General features: G+C 39.5%; 1 protein-coding gene across 2 annotated transcripts in view; it reads right to left on the bottom strand.

Moving 5' to 3' along the window:
- Window positions 1-15,639, bottom strand: part of dennd2b (DENN domain containing 2B) — a 64,220-nt gene that overhangs the window by 20,305 nt on the left and 28,276 nt on the right. For both annotated transcript variants that reach the window (XM_084109149.1, XM_084109150.1), the window contains exons 4-7: window positions 8,802-8,938; window positions 2,556-2,695; window positions 2,097-2,312; window positions 75-171 (exon numbers count right to left, since the gene is read on the bottom strand). In XM_084109149.1, the coding sequence (XP_083965275.1) occupies window positions 75-171; window positions 2,097-2,312; window positions 2,556-2,695; window positions 8,802-8,938 (590 nt within the window). The remainder of the gene's footprint in view (window positions 1-74; window positions 172-2,096; window positions 2,313-2,555; window positions 2,696-8,801; window positions 8,939-15,639) is intronic.

Consider the following 15,639-nt stretch of genomic DNA (forward strand, 5'->3'; position numbering starts at 1 on the left):
ATGTCGAAGGGTCAACTGACAACGTTTTTTTGGTCTGGACATTCTGAGAGCTTACATCATGGTAAAATCTTTACCTCTTAGAGACGCAGTTTCTATGTTTGAAAGTGAAAGCTTCTTTAGTCTCTTCTTGCCTCTTTTTGTACAGTAGATAGAGTTTATTCTTTGCACCACCTGACAGGGAGAAAATGCATTTTAACAAATTGAAAAAGACTTTCAAGCTGCCCCTTATGCACACATTTACCCTGGAATGTTATTAAGTTCTGTAAATAATATTTTAAGAGGCTGCTGTGTCCAGATGGAAAATATATTGATTTTAGCTATCAATGAGCTCCTAAAAGCCACTGGGACCACTCTATAGCAACTTGTAAAATGTCTGGAAAGGGAAAAACAGTAAAACTAAATCAGTCCTTCAGGGCATTTTTCTTGAGAGTGATATGTGAACTTGAGCAAAAAAAAACAGTCTTTTTTTTTTTTTGCTTTTCTTTTTAAACTCTGCAGCATGTAAACATTACGGTTATGGGCATTAAAATTGTGTTTGGTTCCCTACAAAAAAAACCCAGGAGCAGTGGAAAAAGTAGATGTAAGGCTGATGGGCGTGTTGCACCTAGTTCTGATGAGCCAACTTTAACTCTTAAAGGTAGGGTAGGCAATTTCGGAGAGGCTAGCAATAGCAAGCTAGCTTTGAAAGCATGAGATCCCATCCTCCCTTCAGCCTCCTCCAAAACACATGAACACACACAGCAGAGTCTGCAAAGTGGCCTTAAATTACCTCATGTCTCAAAGCACATAACATTACAATAATAATGAATGTAAACAAATTACAGAGCTCTTACTTGTACCACCTGACTGCTGCAGATTTATTTCGGCATTGATAGTGTTGACATAGAAATGCATAAATGAAATACAGTCTATTTACTTTAGTTTTTTGCTTGTACCAGCAGGATAATAGTAACGCTAATAGTCTTGCATTCCTTCAGGTGTTACTATAGAGGGTATGCGCGTGACGTCACCATCGGCCAGAGTGACTGCAGTTACGCCCACTGAGTGGCAAAAAGACTGAGCAGCAGCATTGGTTTTAAGTGTGAAGTTATAATTTTACTGCAGAAAGCTACAGAACAGAGAAGCAAATAATCACTGCAATTCAAAGAAACAACTGGACTCCAGGCAGCGAAAGGTGGATTTGCAGTTATCATTTTGTGTCAATATGCTTAATTTAGGGGTAAAATCATACCCTATATATTGTATTGTTATATATTGTATTGAAAACTCATCAATTAAATATTTACCATTGTATATTCTGCATAATTGGATGTTTTTAAATAAACATAAAATGATAGTGATCACGCGGATTTAGACCTACCTATATTGTATTTATATAAAGCCTTTACAGGCAACTTTGCTTTATTTATTTCCCCGGCGTCGAAATCAGGCACATATGAATGCCAGGAAACACGATTCCTTGCTGCATGTCAATATCCATGGATCACTGGATCTTTGGTAAGATGTAAGGAACACTATATCGAGTCCAACCTTTAGTGTAAAACTGCTAATTGTTTGTTTTACTAGCGTTTTTGCAGTTTCCCCTATTAAATCCAGTCATGCAGCAGGCTCTTTTGCCACTCAGTCCAGCTGAGAGAGCGTGTTCTGGCAGGAAAGTGACGTTAATGCATACTCTCTATTCACAGCATACAAAGACAGCTACATAGACTGCTTTTTGTCTGTGTATTCCCTATTTATTCCAGGCATATGGATCTTGAAATCCATTTCCCATTCACCTTAAAGTAGGGTTTCCCAAAATGTGGTTCTTCAGTTGATGAAAAGCTAATAATTAAATAATAAAAATGTAATATTAAATTAAATAAATAAATAATTTCAAAATAAAACAAGAACCTTGAATTTACTTGAATGTCATGTAGATTTTTTTTGTGAGCAAGCGAAAGTTGTTCAATTATTAATATATTAACTTCAAATCTCAGTTACTTCAAGTAAATACTGTATGTCAAAGGGGTTTGGCTGATAAAAAATAGTTGGGAATCCCTGCCTTAAGGAAAGACTTAAAAAACTCCATTTCACTCCAATCTACCCTCATTGTTTACCTTGGGGACTCGTTTCTGCCTGTGGGAGGCCAAGGTATCGGTGGCAGGGTTCAGGCTGTCATCTAATAGGCCACAGGGGGAGGAAGGCATGCCCAGCTGAGGCAGCAGCAGCATGTCATCATGGCTGTGCCTCTTAGACAAGCGGGATGGGCGCTGGCTCTTCCTGTCAGCAGGAACTGGCAGCCGCAGAGACTGACTACTCGGTTTAGAGGGCAGCTGGTGAGAGGGAAGTTGATAAGAAATGAAACTTTTAGCACAACTAAAAGGAACGTATGGTAAATTCGATATTTGTGCACTTAAAAAGTGCATAAAATACAGTACATTATGTTCGGCATATTATTACTAAAATTACTAATAATATGGTGAAGTAATGCATTAATACAGAGCATTGATTTTAAATAAAAATCATATTGAAAAGCAGGTGCTATCATCACTATCTTACACAGCCAAGGAAACTACCTGGGGAGATGTAATGGACTTCCTGTCCTGGGAGGTCCATAGTCTGTTGAGTGAGTCCCGAGACCTCTCGGGTAACAGGCGGGAATTTCTGGCCAGACATCTCCTCAATGGATCTACATCCTCATATGGATTCTCTTTCTCTGTTTGTAGAAGAGCAGAGGAGAGAGAGAGAGAGAGAGAGAGCACAACTCAGACTAAAACCAAACACCAGCTGCCCAAGAGCCAACTTAAAAGGTAGCGAGGTAACATGTCTTCTTAAGGAGTGAGTGGGAAAGAGGCAAACTGATAGGGAAAGGGTGGGCAGAGGTTATGGTAGGCGGTGGAAGATGATAATGAAAAGAAGGAGCCGGAGGCACCCAACGGGGCAGCTATTGAGTGGTGGGAAAGGATTATTCATGGAGGTTTACTGCTGGCTTGAAACTCAGTGCATTGTCTCCAGAAACAGTTTCTGTTGGAAATAAGCCTTTGGACAGCACTCTGTCTCCTGAAATAAGGGCCAGAGATGAGTCAAGATAAAAGAATGCAGACAGTCCAGAACCCTAGTCTGACTCCATAACAACAAAAAACATTATAAATATTTTGAATCCAGCTTCTTTGACCAAATGTGTTGAGGATGATTTCTCTTTTTGCTAACATGTTTTCTCATGTAAAAGGGTGGATCACTTGCTCACCTAAGGATATAAATAAAATGTTGCTTTCCCCTTCAAAAACCTTTGGCAGACTGATGGGCGGTGAGAAGCGAGGACGGGGTGACCTGAATAGGGTCTGCAAGAGATTTCAACTCTAATGTGGAAGCATACTACCATTACATATACACACACTATGAAATGAAAGTGTTGTTCATATGACATCTGATTATTGCATCAATTTGTGCCAGGTCAATATAATGAAATCCTCTAATTAGTTATTCTTTCCATGTCACCAATTCCTGCCTGTCAAGACAGTGTAATGAAACAAAAGGTCTGAATGCTGCCAGTTTCAATATGATGTAATAGCATTTGTGCACATCCCAAACAAAACATTGCCCTAATTTTCTATTGTTATCTTATTGTAACACACTGGCATATAACACATCTTTCTGCCCTGTTTCCCTCCACTAGATACACAACAGGGGCCATATAACATTAATATCCTAACCCTAGAACACCTAATCTAATCTGTGTAGTAATCATGCCGATTTCAGAATTTTTTTTTAGAAACCTGGATTTTGGTAGAGTATAACTTAAGGCTAAGATAGTACGTTTCTGTAATACAGCTCCAGGTGCTCTACATAAGAAAGCAATCAGATCTGTTCAGTTCATGTAGGATCTTGCAGAAGAAATTTCTGCAACCATTCTGTAATATGCTGTACATATTAACACTTTTGCAAGAAAAAAATGCATGACGTCAAAAGTGCTACTAAGTGAACTTGAGCATAATAACCATAGTGTCACTTCTTGTGAATAGCTTGAGAGAAGGCAAATAACTAGCATACAAACAACAAACTACAGCCTGACCTCATGAGATGTACTGCTGAGATTTGCCCTAGTGCCATTAAGGCTGAGAGGCACAATGACAGGCCAGATATTGCCCAGAGTGCTCTGTGAGTCTCCCAAACGAAGCAATGTAATGACAGCATGCTGGAGAAATGATATGCCTTCCTGACCACTCACATACAGGAGGGTACTAATCAACTTCTCTACTTACAGGAGCTCCACAAAACACACAGACAAAAGGAGAGAGAACGCGGGCACCCCTAACCAAAACATACTGTGCTTCTGTTTACACAATAGGATTTTCAAAGGAAAGGACGTTGAGTGCCTGATGAGTTACTGAGCAGTATACAATGTCAGTATCAGACTACCAATAAAAGCAACAGACGCTACCATTTTATGACCATTTTGCGGTCTTCCGAAGAACACCATGCAGTCATGTGAAATGAGGAATGGCCATCACATGAAATGGCTTTGTGACGTGTAAACAAGCAGAAAGAAAAGGCAAAAAACAGGAATGAAAGGGAGTCTATTGGAGTCTATCCCTATCGGGCATCATACTATTGAATAAACAAAAGATTGAAACGCTTCGATTGATTAAAGGAACTGTATGTAGGATTGTGGCCAAAACTGGTACTGCAATCAATTTAAAAATACTATAGAGCGGTGTATCCCCTCCCCCTCCCCCCTGACTCGAGGTTGCCAGATAAGCTGAATTCAGCAGAAATGTAGGCTGCTTCAATGAGCTTCCGACGAGACGTACACAGTAAGTTTTTTCTGTTAATTATGTTTATGCTTCATGAGAGATATTTTGATAAGTAATTATGTATTTAAAAAATTTACTAATTGTCATTAGTTAAATATAATCGTAAAGATTTATGCTCGTATGTGACAGTATCGTAAAGATGTATGCTCGTATGTGACAGTATAATCGTAAAGATGTAACGTTATGCTCGTATGTGACAGACAGAACGGAAGCTGTAAGTCTAACTTGTAACGTTATGTATCTGTCATTAATGTAAGTACAAGCACAAGCCTATGTCACTATGTGTAACCAATATCAAAGATACAGCTATTCATTTAGCTGATGCTATAAGTGAATTTTGCTATAAGTATTTTTTTTTACTTACCCTGCAGCACACGTCCATTAACACGCTAAAATATGTGATGTGAAATACAGGTCAACTTGCAGCATGTGTAACTTAGTCCACGATATACGTGAAAAACGAATGTCGAATCATTTTTTCTGAGGTAAAGTTAGGCTTCTGTCTCAATTACGTTTCAAATTGCCATAATGGGCGTGCTAATGTTGTTTTCCTCAGCGTCTAAGCATAATGACAGAGAAACGGGCTCCTATGCATTGCTAATGTTAGCATACGTCCATGTGAGCTAACGTTACGTTACTTTGCACGAACATGCATAATTTTCTTCGACTGTCATGAATATATGAAATGTCCATTAACATCAAGTACAAGTCCAAGCATAAGTTAGATGAATCTTACCTGTCCAGGAGAAAATTAGCTACGTTGGCGTCTGTTTTCAAATTCTTCTCCGTTTTCAGCCGTCTCCATCTTTCAAAAGCATCTCCTATACAAATTCTGGTTTTATTTCGGACTTTGTCACGACGAATTTCTGAATTATAACGAGGTCTTTTTGATTTAGTAACGTTAGACATTTTTATCCGACTAGAGTAGGTTAGAGCAAAGCTGGCAACCCGGATCCCGAAACACTACTGACTTCGTGATTGGTAGATAGGTGGAGGGAGGCGCGTCAGGCCAAAACACAAAATGACAACATCAACATCAGTTGAGGGCTGCAAGTCCACTTTTTAAATGACAATATCCTAGCCATACTACTGTTGTCAGTGATATAAGTATTTGAAATGAACATGATTTCTTAATGTCTAGTGACACATCAGGGCCATTTTATGATTAATTGAAATAGATTTCTTACATATAGCTCCTTTAAACATGAATAATAAACACACTACTGCCTTATTCTGTGTAAGAAGCCACATCATCTCACAGAAGGATGCTCAACTGTCGTTATGAAGTGAGTTTGGAGTAAAAGCATGTTTTAAATGTTGTCTTTTGTTGGACAAGAGGTTCATAAATGCTTCTCATGTTTGGAAAGATGTTTGACGCGTTTCAAATACACTTTATATGTGACTCAACTCACAGTGCTTTCAGATGGAGCAGCCTTTACAGAGCCATTCAACAATGACAAGCTGCGCATAAAAAAATAATCGCCGCCTTTTCGATTTCAAAAATGCGATAAGCCATCTCAATTTAAGTGTGATTATTTGTAAATTGCGACTAATCGTGCAGCCCTAAAATTAAACATTTCTTAAGGATAAAAAAGCTCATCTTAGCTAATGCTGTAAACTATATGGGGAGGCCTTAATTACACATTTCTATAATATTAAAGCTTACAATTAACAATAATTTTTATTGTGTTTAGTCTATTTTGTTAGGGAGGAAAACACAGAGTACATATTTACATATTCATCTTAACGTGCCCTCAGTAGCATTGACGACTTTGGGATGTTCACTAACAGTATACCACCTAAAAGATATTTCTAACTTCTTTTTACCCCTAGGTGAAGAACAAAAAAGAACTTCGCCATGAGTATATTGGGGCCTTAAGGACTAATGGAAGAAAGTAGCCTTTGTTGGAGACTATATATCATTGTGACATAAATGTGTTTCCCTACAAGAGATTTATCTCTTTGTAAATGTAATATGACCCTGTCATCTGGAGATATTTGGCCAATCCATTATCACTATACTAATGTGCATTGCATATGGGGGATATGTCATAACTGCCACCAGACCAGACAGGCTCAGTGCCAAAATGCCCAAAAGTTAAACCTAAAAGGAAGGTTGCAGGCTAACATGTATACCATAAATACTGTTTACGTTTTAAACTTTTTGTGATATTTTAGTAGGAAACAGGGCAGAAACCTTGGGTTATTTAGTGACAGCCTGAGAAAACAGACTGATGTGGTAACCACAGCTCTGTGCTTCTGGAGACCACCCTTAGATGCCTCTGTCAGACTCTGTTACACCAATCCCTAGCTCAGTGGTTAGAGCTGGAACTAATCAACATTCGCAAAAATGTGCAACCGCAATGCTTGATCCCACACCCGAGGTGTTCGATGGAACAATGGAACCGTTGTCATGGGGAAAAAGCTGAGAGTCACCCACACCCCAACCGCTAGAGACTGATGCACCACCTTGACCCAGTCGCTATCATAATTTCTAGAACAACATGCAGCAAAGGCAGTATTATTGGCTGTAGAACTAACAATATGACATATAAACGTCAAGCCTACCAAACCCTGACTCTTTCAACTCATTTGCCAACTGGAGACTTATTTAACCAGACTTCTTAACAGCACCTGATGCCCTAGCCTCATCAGCAATAGCAAGATAGAGATATACAGTTTGGCCACAGGGCAAGACCCATGAACGTTGTAACAATGTCAACCCCCTCAGGGTCTGAGCATTAGTGCACACAGACTATTTCCTGCCAGGAAGGAATTTAGCACATAAAATCAGCCAGCGCCACATGCCAGTACTTCATCACCTTCAGTAGACAAAAAAGGGAATTTAACCAGGGCTTATGTGAAGAGTGCACAATCAGCACAAATGCTATAAAATATAATATATTATTGTTATATAAAAAAATTAAAGTTAATATAATCTTTAAAAAATAATACAAAAGTTTAAATATATAATAAAAAATAATGTCTTTTAATTAAAAACATGAAAGGATAAATATGAAAGGGAAAAAAATATATACAATATATAAAAATATATAATTTATGACATTCATTCATTTATTATATAAAATAAATAAATTATTATATAAATAAATGTTTTTGTTATTTCTTATAATTATATATGTTATAATTATTATATAAATTATTTGAAATATATGAAATAAAAATATATATTAAAAACCTGTTATTATTGAAAATATAAAAAAATATTTAATTTTGTATTAATATCTTTACATATATTAATATATATATATATATATATATATACACACACACACACACATACATACAGTGTTTATATAAAATACATAAAATATTTTAATTAAAAATAAAATGATAAATATAAAATACATATTTTTATACCATTATAAAATTAAATATCTCTAACTAATAAAAAGTTTTCCCAAGCCATTTTCATATTCATCAGTAGCTGCGTTTACATGGACCCTGATTGTAATCGGACTACTAGCACAGTCGGAATAAAAAAGTCACATGTAACCAAGTCAATTGGAATGAATTGGCCAAATTTCATTTGAATTGTAGGGGGTGGTTTAAACCTTTTGCAATCCGATCGAGAGGACTTGTAAACTTCTCCCTAGTCCTTGTTACAGACTCTCATCCACAGATGCAGAGCGTTTTTAGTGCTTGATAAATATAAGCTGCATGGCACAATGGTTCATGTGCTTGTCATCTCCTAATTAGGACCCGAAATCAAAGAAAAGAAGCAATTTAGGAGAATAGTATGCGCATTGCGCAAACAGCAGGAAACTGCAAATTTGTGCAGTGAGCGCATGTAAAAATAAATAAATAATACAATTCCGATTTGAAGCTTGTGACGTAAACTACGATCGGATTCATCAATGAATTCATTCTGAATTAATTAATTCCGATTGAAAAAAAGGTGTCCTTATAAACGTAGCTAGTTAAAACTTTAGCACACAATCAAAAGGGAGCAAGTAGGATCTATCACCAACTGTTGGCTGTTCTTACCCACTATGTCCTCATATGCATTCTCCTCGAGTGTGCTCTTGGAGCTGGGCCGACAGTGGTTCTTTGTGCCATTCTCTGTGGGTAAGGAGGGGTATGAGGAAGGCAGACTGACAGCATCTTCTGACTCACACGATTCTCTGGAAACAAACAGAGATAAAAATAAAAAATAAATCACAGCTTTGGACATGACTTTTGATGAACCAGTGAAGAGTAGTTCTGTTAGCTTGGCTTAAGGCAAACATCTTTTATTTGCATGATCACATTCAGGCCAGACCACCTGAGAAGATGAAAGCATCTTTCACTTATGAGGATCTTAAATGTGTCCAATCACTCAACAGTTTTTCTGGAAGACACCAATTAAAATGATAAGCAACAAGAGAGGATTGAACAACGTGCTTGAATAAACATGATATATAGTTCCCGCCTCTGATCGGATGGTATTTATTGTTTATGTAACAGAAGCCAAAATGCATTTGCATGAAAATATACACACAATAACATGGTTAGAAAGCTAACCAAAAGTTGGAACCCCAAATTAGCAGTTTGACATGACACAATCTAATTGCTTGCCTATAGTCTCTAAATGGTCAACTCTGGACCAGCCACAGGAATGTTAAACATGGGCTCTGTTGTAGAGCAGTAGAAATGCTCCAGTACACGAGGTTCCCATTCAGTCAGTCACGTTCAACGTTACGTCGGAGCCCAAACACCCCCAAGCAGTAGCAAAAGGGGTTTTCGCACCGGAGGAACCTTTTCATAGTTTCTAAAACTATTAGCGGAAGTAACCAGATTTTGGGTGTGTTCGCACCGCAGGAACTAGGAATGATTTTAGTTGTAGGAATTTATTTAGCTCCTACTTCAGAGTAGGGTCTAAACCAGCACTATAGGAACTATCCGTGACATTAGTGTACGCTGATTGGCCGAACACATGCAAAACACCAGCACCCGCCATTTTTAAAAAACCCATCATTCATATTTTGCTTCGGAGCTGAGCGGTTGTGAACAGCGATCGCTCATTACAGTCATCCTTCAACTTAAGTGGATTCCTGTGCAGAGAAACAGCCATTTTAATTGCTAAAAATTGCTTATTTTGAGGAGATCTCTCCTGCCATTGTGAGGGTGCATACAGCTGTGATTCACATCCTGAAAGAGCTGTGCACAAATAAGTTCAGCGTTTTACCTCTTGGTGTTTCGGCGCATAAGAGCATATTTCCTAAAAGACCTTTTTGAAGACATTTCTCCATCCGTGCATTCCTGGATGCGGTCATTTCCTGTCCTCATTTGATGGCCACAATCGTTGTCTCACATGCCTAGAATTCTGAGATGGTGTTCGTGGGTGGTTCATGTTCTCGCATGTCCACGTCGGCACGAGGGTTGTGACTCTCCTTTCTCTTAAATGCTTGAGTCCCCTTTGTTGTTGCCCAGAAGCCGCTTGTGTGTAAAAGCACAGCTGCGGGTCTGCTCAACACTTTGGGAGACCAAGGAGGATTACAGCGAAATCCCGTTTGTGGGGATTCCCCAGGTGGAGTGTGCAATTGCGGTGCATTTAAGCCCGCAAGGTGCCGCCACCTAGAGGAATCGTCCATGGCTCCCGTCCGGCGACGGTGAGACAATGGCAGCTCTGGCTGCTAAGCCTCACAGTGCCGCTGGACAGACTATCTCTGCCTTGCATACAATGGCCATCCTGCAGGCCAAAGCATTCAATGCACAAGGGTAGTTCTGAGCCGGGGTTGATGCAGCAACTGTGCACTGTGACTGACCTTGCCCTCTAGGGCCACTGGCCCAACTGGACCTGGTTCCCAGAACTGATGATCCTTGCGACAGCCCGACCCTGGCGGATCCCTCTGAGAAAGGACCTGCTTTCTCAGAGATGGGGCACCATGTGGCATCTGCGTCCAGACCCCTGGAAACTCCACGTGTGGTCTCTGGACGGGACGCATTAAGTGACCTTCCGCCAGTGGTAGTTGACTATCACTTCAGCGAGAGCCCCCTCTACGAGGCGCACTTATGCTTTGGAGTGGAGTCTGTTCGCCGAGATGCTGAGTGGTGTTCTTCCCAGTGGGAAGACCCCCAGAAATGCCCCAAAATGCCCGGTTGTGCTTTCCTTCCTTAAAGATGGCTTGGAGCGGAGGACAGGGGTTAAAGCAAAAAAAAAAGAAGTTGTCTTGACTGTAACATTTTCCTCGGCCAAACCCCATTCCACAGCCTGTCACACACCCAGTTTAAGAGCAGTTTTTTTCTTCTTGTAATTAGGAGTATAGTGAGTACATGCTATACCTTTACAAATTAAATACTCAAAGAACATTTGCATTTAAAGAAAGGCCATTTTGAACTGCATTTCTATTATTTACACACTTTTATGAAATTTTCATGTTTTCAATCTAATACTTTTACAAGACTCTTTGTGATGTAGTCATACAAATAATTAACCATTTGCATAACTTTAACAGAAGTTTTTATTTCTCAAATAAATAGCCAACAGAGCTTTTGCCGCAAAGTGAGCCAATATCACAAAATATATAATATAATATAATATAATATCTGTTTTTAACCTAGCCATTATACCCTGGACAAAATAATAATAATAATAATAATAATAATAATAATAATAATAAATTCAGTTTTAACCTGAGCATTATAATAAGAAATTATAACGCATGTTCTAACTCAACCTGTTAACACTGAACAGAAGAGGGAAACTAAAAGCACCAGCATCAAAAAGTGCATTTATGGTAGGGATGGGCATTTCAAGCAAAAATAAATATTCGATGATCACTGGGAATTATTCGATTATTATTTGAAAATCGCACCCCTCCCCCATATGCTCACTGGTAAAATGCGTTTGCTCAAATTCTGCTCCAACATTAAATTTCTCTGTACTGTAGCCTACTATACGTGTTGTAGCCATAAAACACATTTAGTTTCATATGTGTTTAAATAATATAATGTTATTTTTTTATTTCATCTATGTTGATTATATGAAAAGTGAACAGCATGAGTAAGATATATCGGGAGACATATGGAGTGGGTCAGACATTATTTTGACCACTTCATTATGTTTTGTTTTGTATAAAGCCTTTCTTTAAAGTGAATTTCGTTTTGTATAAATTGTATCTTAATTTTAATCAATGTTTTATCAACCAATTGCCTAGATTTAATAAATGAGAAGCAAATATAGCAGACAATATAATCAGGACATGCAAGGCTCCACTCCAGGGTTTGATCACATCCCCCTCAGCAGGGTGAATACACCTCATCTTTTCTTAATTTAAGACCTATTCAAACTAAATTTAAGACATTTATCACAATTACGGCCTTAAAGTTATGAAAAGTGAATTTAAGACATTAAGGACAGACGGGAACCCTGCAATTGACGGAAATCCGTCATAGGCTCGCTGCAATTAACGGAAATTTGTTGTAGCGACCGAGAACTGTCACATCACGATGCCATTGATGGCAGGTCACTGGGAAAGCACAACCTGATCATCAGGTTCCTAAGAGGTGCCAGGAGGTTAAATCCTCCCAGGCCGCACCTCATACCCTCCTGGGACCTCTCAGTTATCCTTTTGGGTCTACAGAGAGCTCCATAGAGCACCTAGAGTCATTTGAGCTTAAAATCCTGTTTTTAAAGACAGTTCCTGACCGTGCTCGCTTCCTTCAAGAGGGTGGGGGACCTGCAGGCATTTTCAGTGAGCGAATCGTGCTTAGAGTTTGGGCCGGCCCTGTCTGACACCATCCTGAGACCCCGACCCGGATACGTGCTTCAGCTTAGAGCAACTCTTTGTCTGCTTGGAGGTCAGCAGAAGGGAAAGGCTGTCTCCAAACAGAGGTTGACCCACTGGATAGATGTGTAGCCGTGCCCCCATGGGGTGAGAGCTCACTTCACTCGGGGTGTTGCTTTCTCTTGGACAATGGCGCGTCTCTGGTAGACATCTGCAGAGCTGCGGGCTGGGCGACACCTAACAAATTCGCGAGATTCTATAATCTCCGAGTGGAGCCAGTCTCTTCCTGTGTGTTGGGTACAAACAGGTAATGTGCGGGAAGACTGGCTCGCTTGCGGCGTCATTCCCCTCTAACAGGGGGATATAAGCGCCTACTTGCTACTGCAGAGATCTTCCATATGAAGCACTGCCCCACAGATCAATCCATATGTATAATCTCCACACGTTACCTCCCTTCGGGCAGGCTGTGGTCTCTCTGTAGTGTTACCCTCTTTTGGTATTGGGCACGCTTCCCCAGCGTTACCAACATTGGTTATGGCTGGGAACAATGGGAATTGAAATCCAAAGCACTCTTCCCCATGAAATGTCACGATAAAGGAACAGCAGCTATGACCATTCCCACAGTAAGTCCTGTCCCTTTCATCCCGAATGGTATGAAGGCCTTCCCCTCGGGCTTACTTGGGGTGCTGGGTAGGTTACGATATTGTGAGAGCAGTTGCCAAAAGGGCATGCGGCAGCTTGTCAGTATCTGCGTCTCCAACTCTCGTAACACAGTTCAGTGGCAATGGCGCTTTCCATAGGGACGCCATGACGTCAGTCTGACTTAACTTTGAACGTGACTGACTGAATGGGAACATCTAGATTTCTATTTCAATGTAACCCCAATTCCCTGAAGGAGGGAACGGAGACGTTACCGTGGCTCATTTGTTACCACTTAGAGGTGATTGGGCTCCCAGGTGAGACCCCATGACGTCAGTCCGACGTAACGTCTCCGTTCCCTCCTTCAGGGAACAGGGGTTACATTAGTAACCTACACATTCTCCATCACGAGAACCTGGCAGCTCTCCATACCCAGTAACTGGGCTAAACAATCTTTGTGCCAAAGATCATTCACAAGGCCATGAGGAATATGAGCTATAAACAACATGAGAGCCCTCAAAAAAGCCAAAAAAGCAGCACCATGAAGCAGTGTTATATCAACTTAACAAGAGGAGATGAAGCAACGTCTCTGAGGTCTTTGAACCTCCAAAAACATTTAATTTTCTGCATTTTACTGGTGGGTTTCTAAAAATAAACTCAAAAGTGTTTTATGGAACTGTTGAAGTTATTGCTCATGCTATTTTTGGACTTCTGAACTAAATTTGGAAAATAAAACATTAATATATAGCATTGACTATTCCAGCAGTATTCAGCAGTTTGAATCTCAATGTGAAGATAAAAGAAGGGAAAAAGATGATGTGTACCATTCACAGAACAATTGTGTAACATTTGAAAAAGCAACAAATTCACCTAATATGGTAAAATTATGAAACCCTGAGAAAACTAGCATCTCCATGTTGATCTCTGTTAGCCGTCAAATGCCTGACAGGAAATTTCATTTTGCTTACTTGATTTGTAACATAAGAATCTGTGAAACTGTAGAGGCCAATTCACTGTGAGAGACTATTAAGTCAGAAACAAAAGCCAATATTTCAAAGTCCAGAGCTATATCAACAAAACAAATGCTTGGCCTGTGGTCCTTATCCTTTTCAACATTCTTGGGACAAGTTTTATACACTTCATTATCCAAGAAAAATAAATGATCTCTTGTTCGTGGGGGAACCGACTAAGTGGAAGTACACAAATTCAGTGCTTCTCAGTCATTTTCTGACATGTTATTTCTTTCTCCAACACAAATCTGTCTGTCTAGTCTTTAGTTTGGACTTATTGGAGGTTTACATCTAGATATTAGACACTTTTAAATATGAAAAATCTCCATAAAACAGTACTATGACATGTACTACAACAACATGGAGCAATGTAGACAACCAAAAAGTTACACCGCTGAATCTAGGGAAAAGCTATAGTGTTTTAAATAATACATCACCTAAAATTCTCTCATTATTTACTCCTCAGGTATTTCCAAACATTTCATTGCTTTAGTGATATTGACTGTATTGCTGTAACGATTCCTCGATTTAAGTCAAGTAATTTACTCACTTCCGGCAAAATACCGGAAGTGGCGCGTACACAGACGAGAATCCATGAACAGCATTATTACACCGTTTTCTAAGGCTACAATTTACAATAGTGCTAGTGCGTAATGCTATTGTGAAATCACAAAGACTGCGATTCAGTTAAATAAATAGCACAAGGCTTTAAAGGAACACTCCACCGTTTTTTCATATTAAACTGAGTTGATACATACCTCTCTCATCTCAGTGCGTGCACTCAATCGCTCTGGCGCGCGGCGACACTTTGATAGCACTTAGCTTAGCCCAGTTCATTCATTAGAATCCAAACAGAGATGAAGCTAGAAGCGACCAAACACCTCCACGTTTTCCCTATTTAAATACAGTTACACGAGTAGTTACACGACCAAGTATGGTGATACAAAATAAAACGTGGTGCTTTTCTAAGCAGGTAAAAAGGATAACTATAATGTATGGCGGAATAGCACTTGGGAGCACTTCGACTCGGCACAGTAATATCATCACTCCTGAAAAATCCTCTCCCCCTCTCACTTCTGTCATTAGAACCAACGTGACTTTTTACTGCGCGGAGTCGGAGGTATGTATCAACTCGTCTTAGTTAAGGGAATAACATACTTTAATATGAAAAAACAGTGGAGTGTTCCTTTAATTATTTACATGCGTGCAGATTACATGTTAAAATAACCTCATCTCCATTCCCAGTAATTGGTGCTCCACGCAAACTCAGTATCTGCATGTGCTGTTTGTTTAGATTTCCAGTAACGTGCATTTGGGAATGCAAAAAGTCGGATGCGGTTTGTGTTTCATAGTTGCAATGTTATCATTTATAAGCGTGGAGCGTCTCGGGTGTCTCCAACTCCATCTCTGCATGCTTTGAGTTTGGGTAGCTTAACGTTCATCTGGGAATACATGTGTGCGCTATTT

This window comes from Abramis brama (assembly GCF_963993115.1).
Source record: "Abramis brama genome assembly, chromosome: 3".
Classification (NCBI taxonomy): Eukaryota; Metazoa; Chordata; class Actinopteri; order Cypriniformes; family Leuciscidae; genus Abramis; species Abramis brama.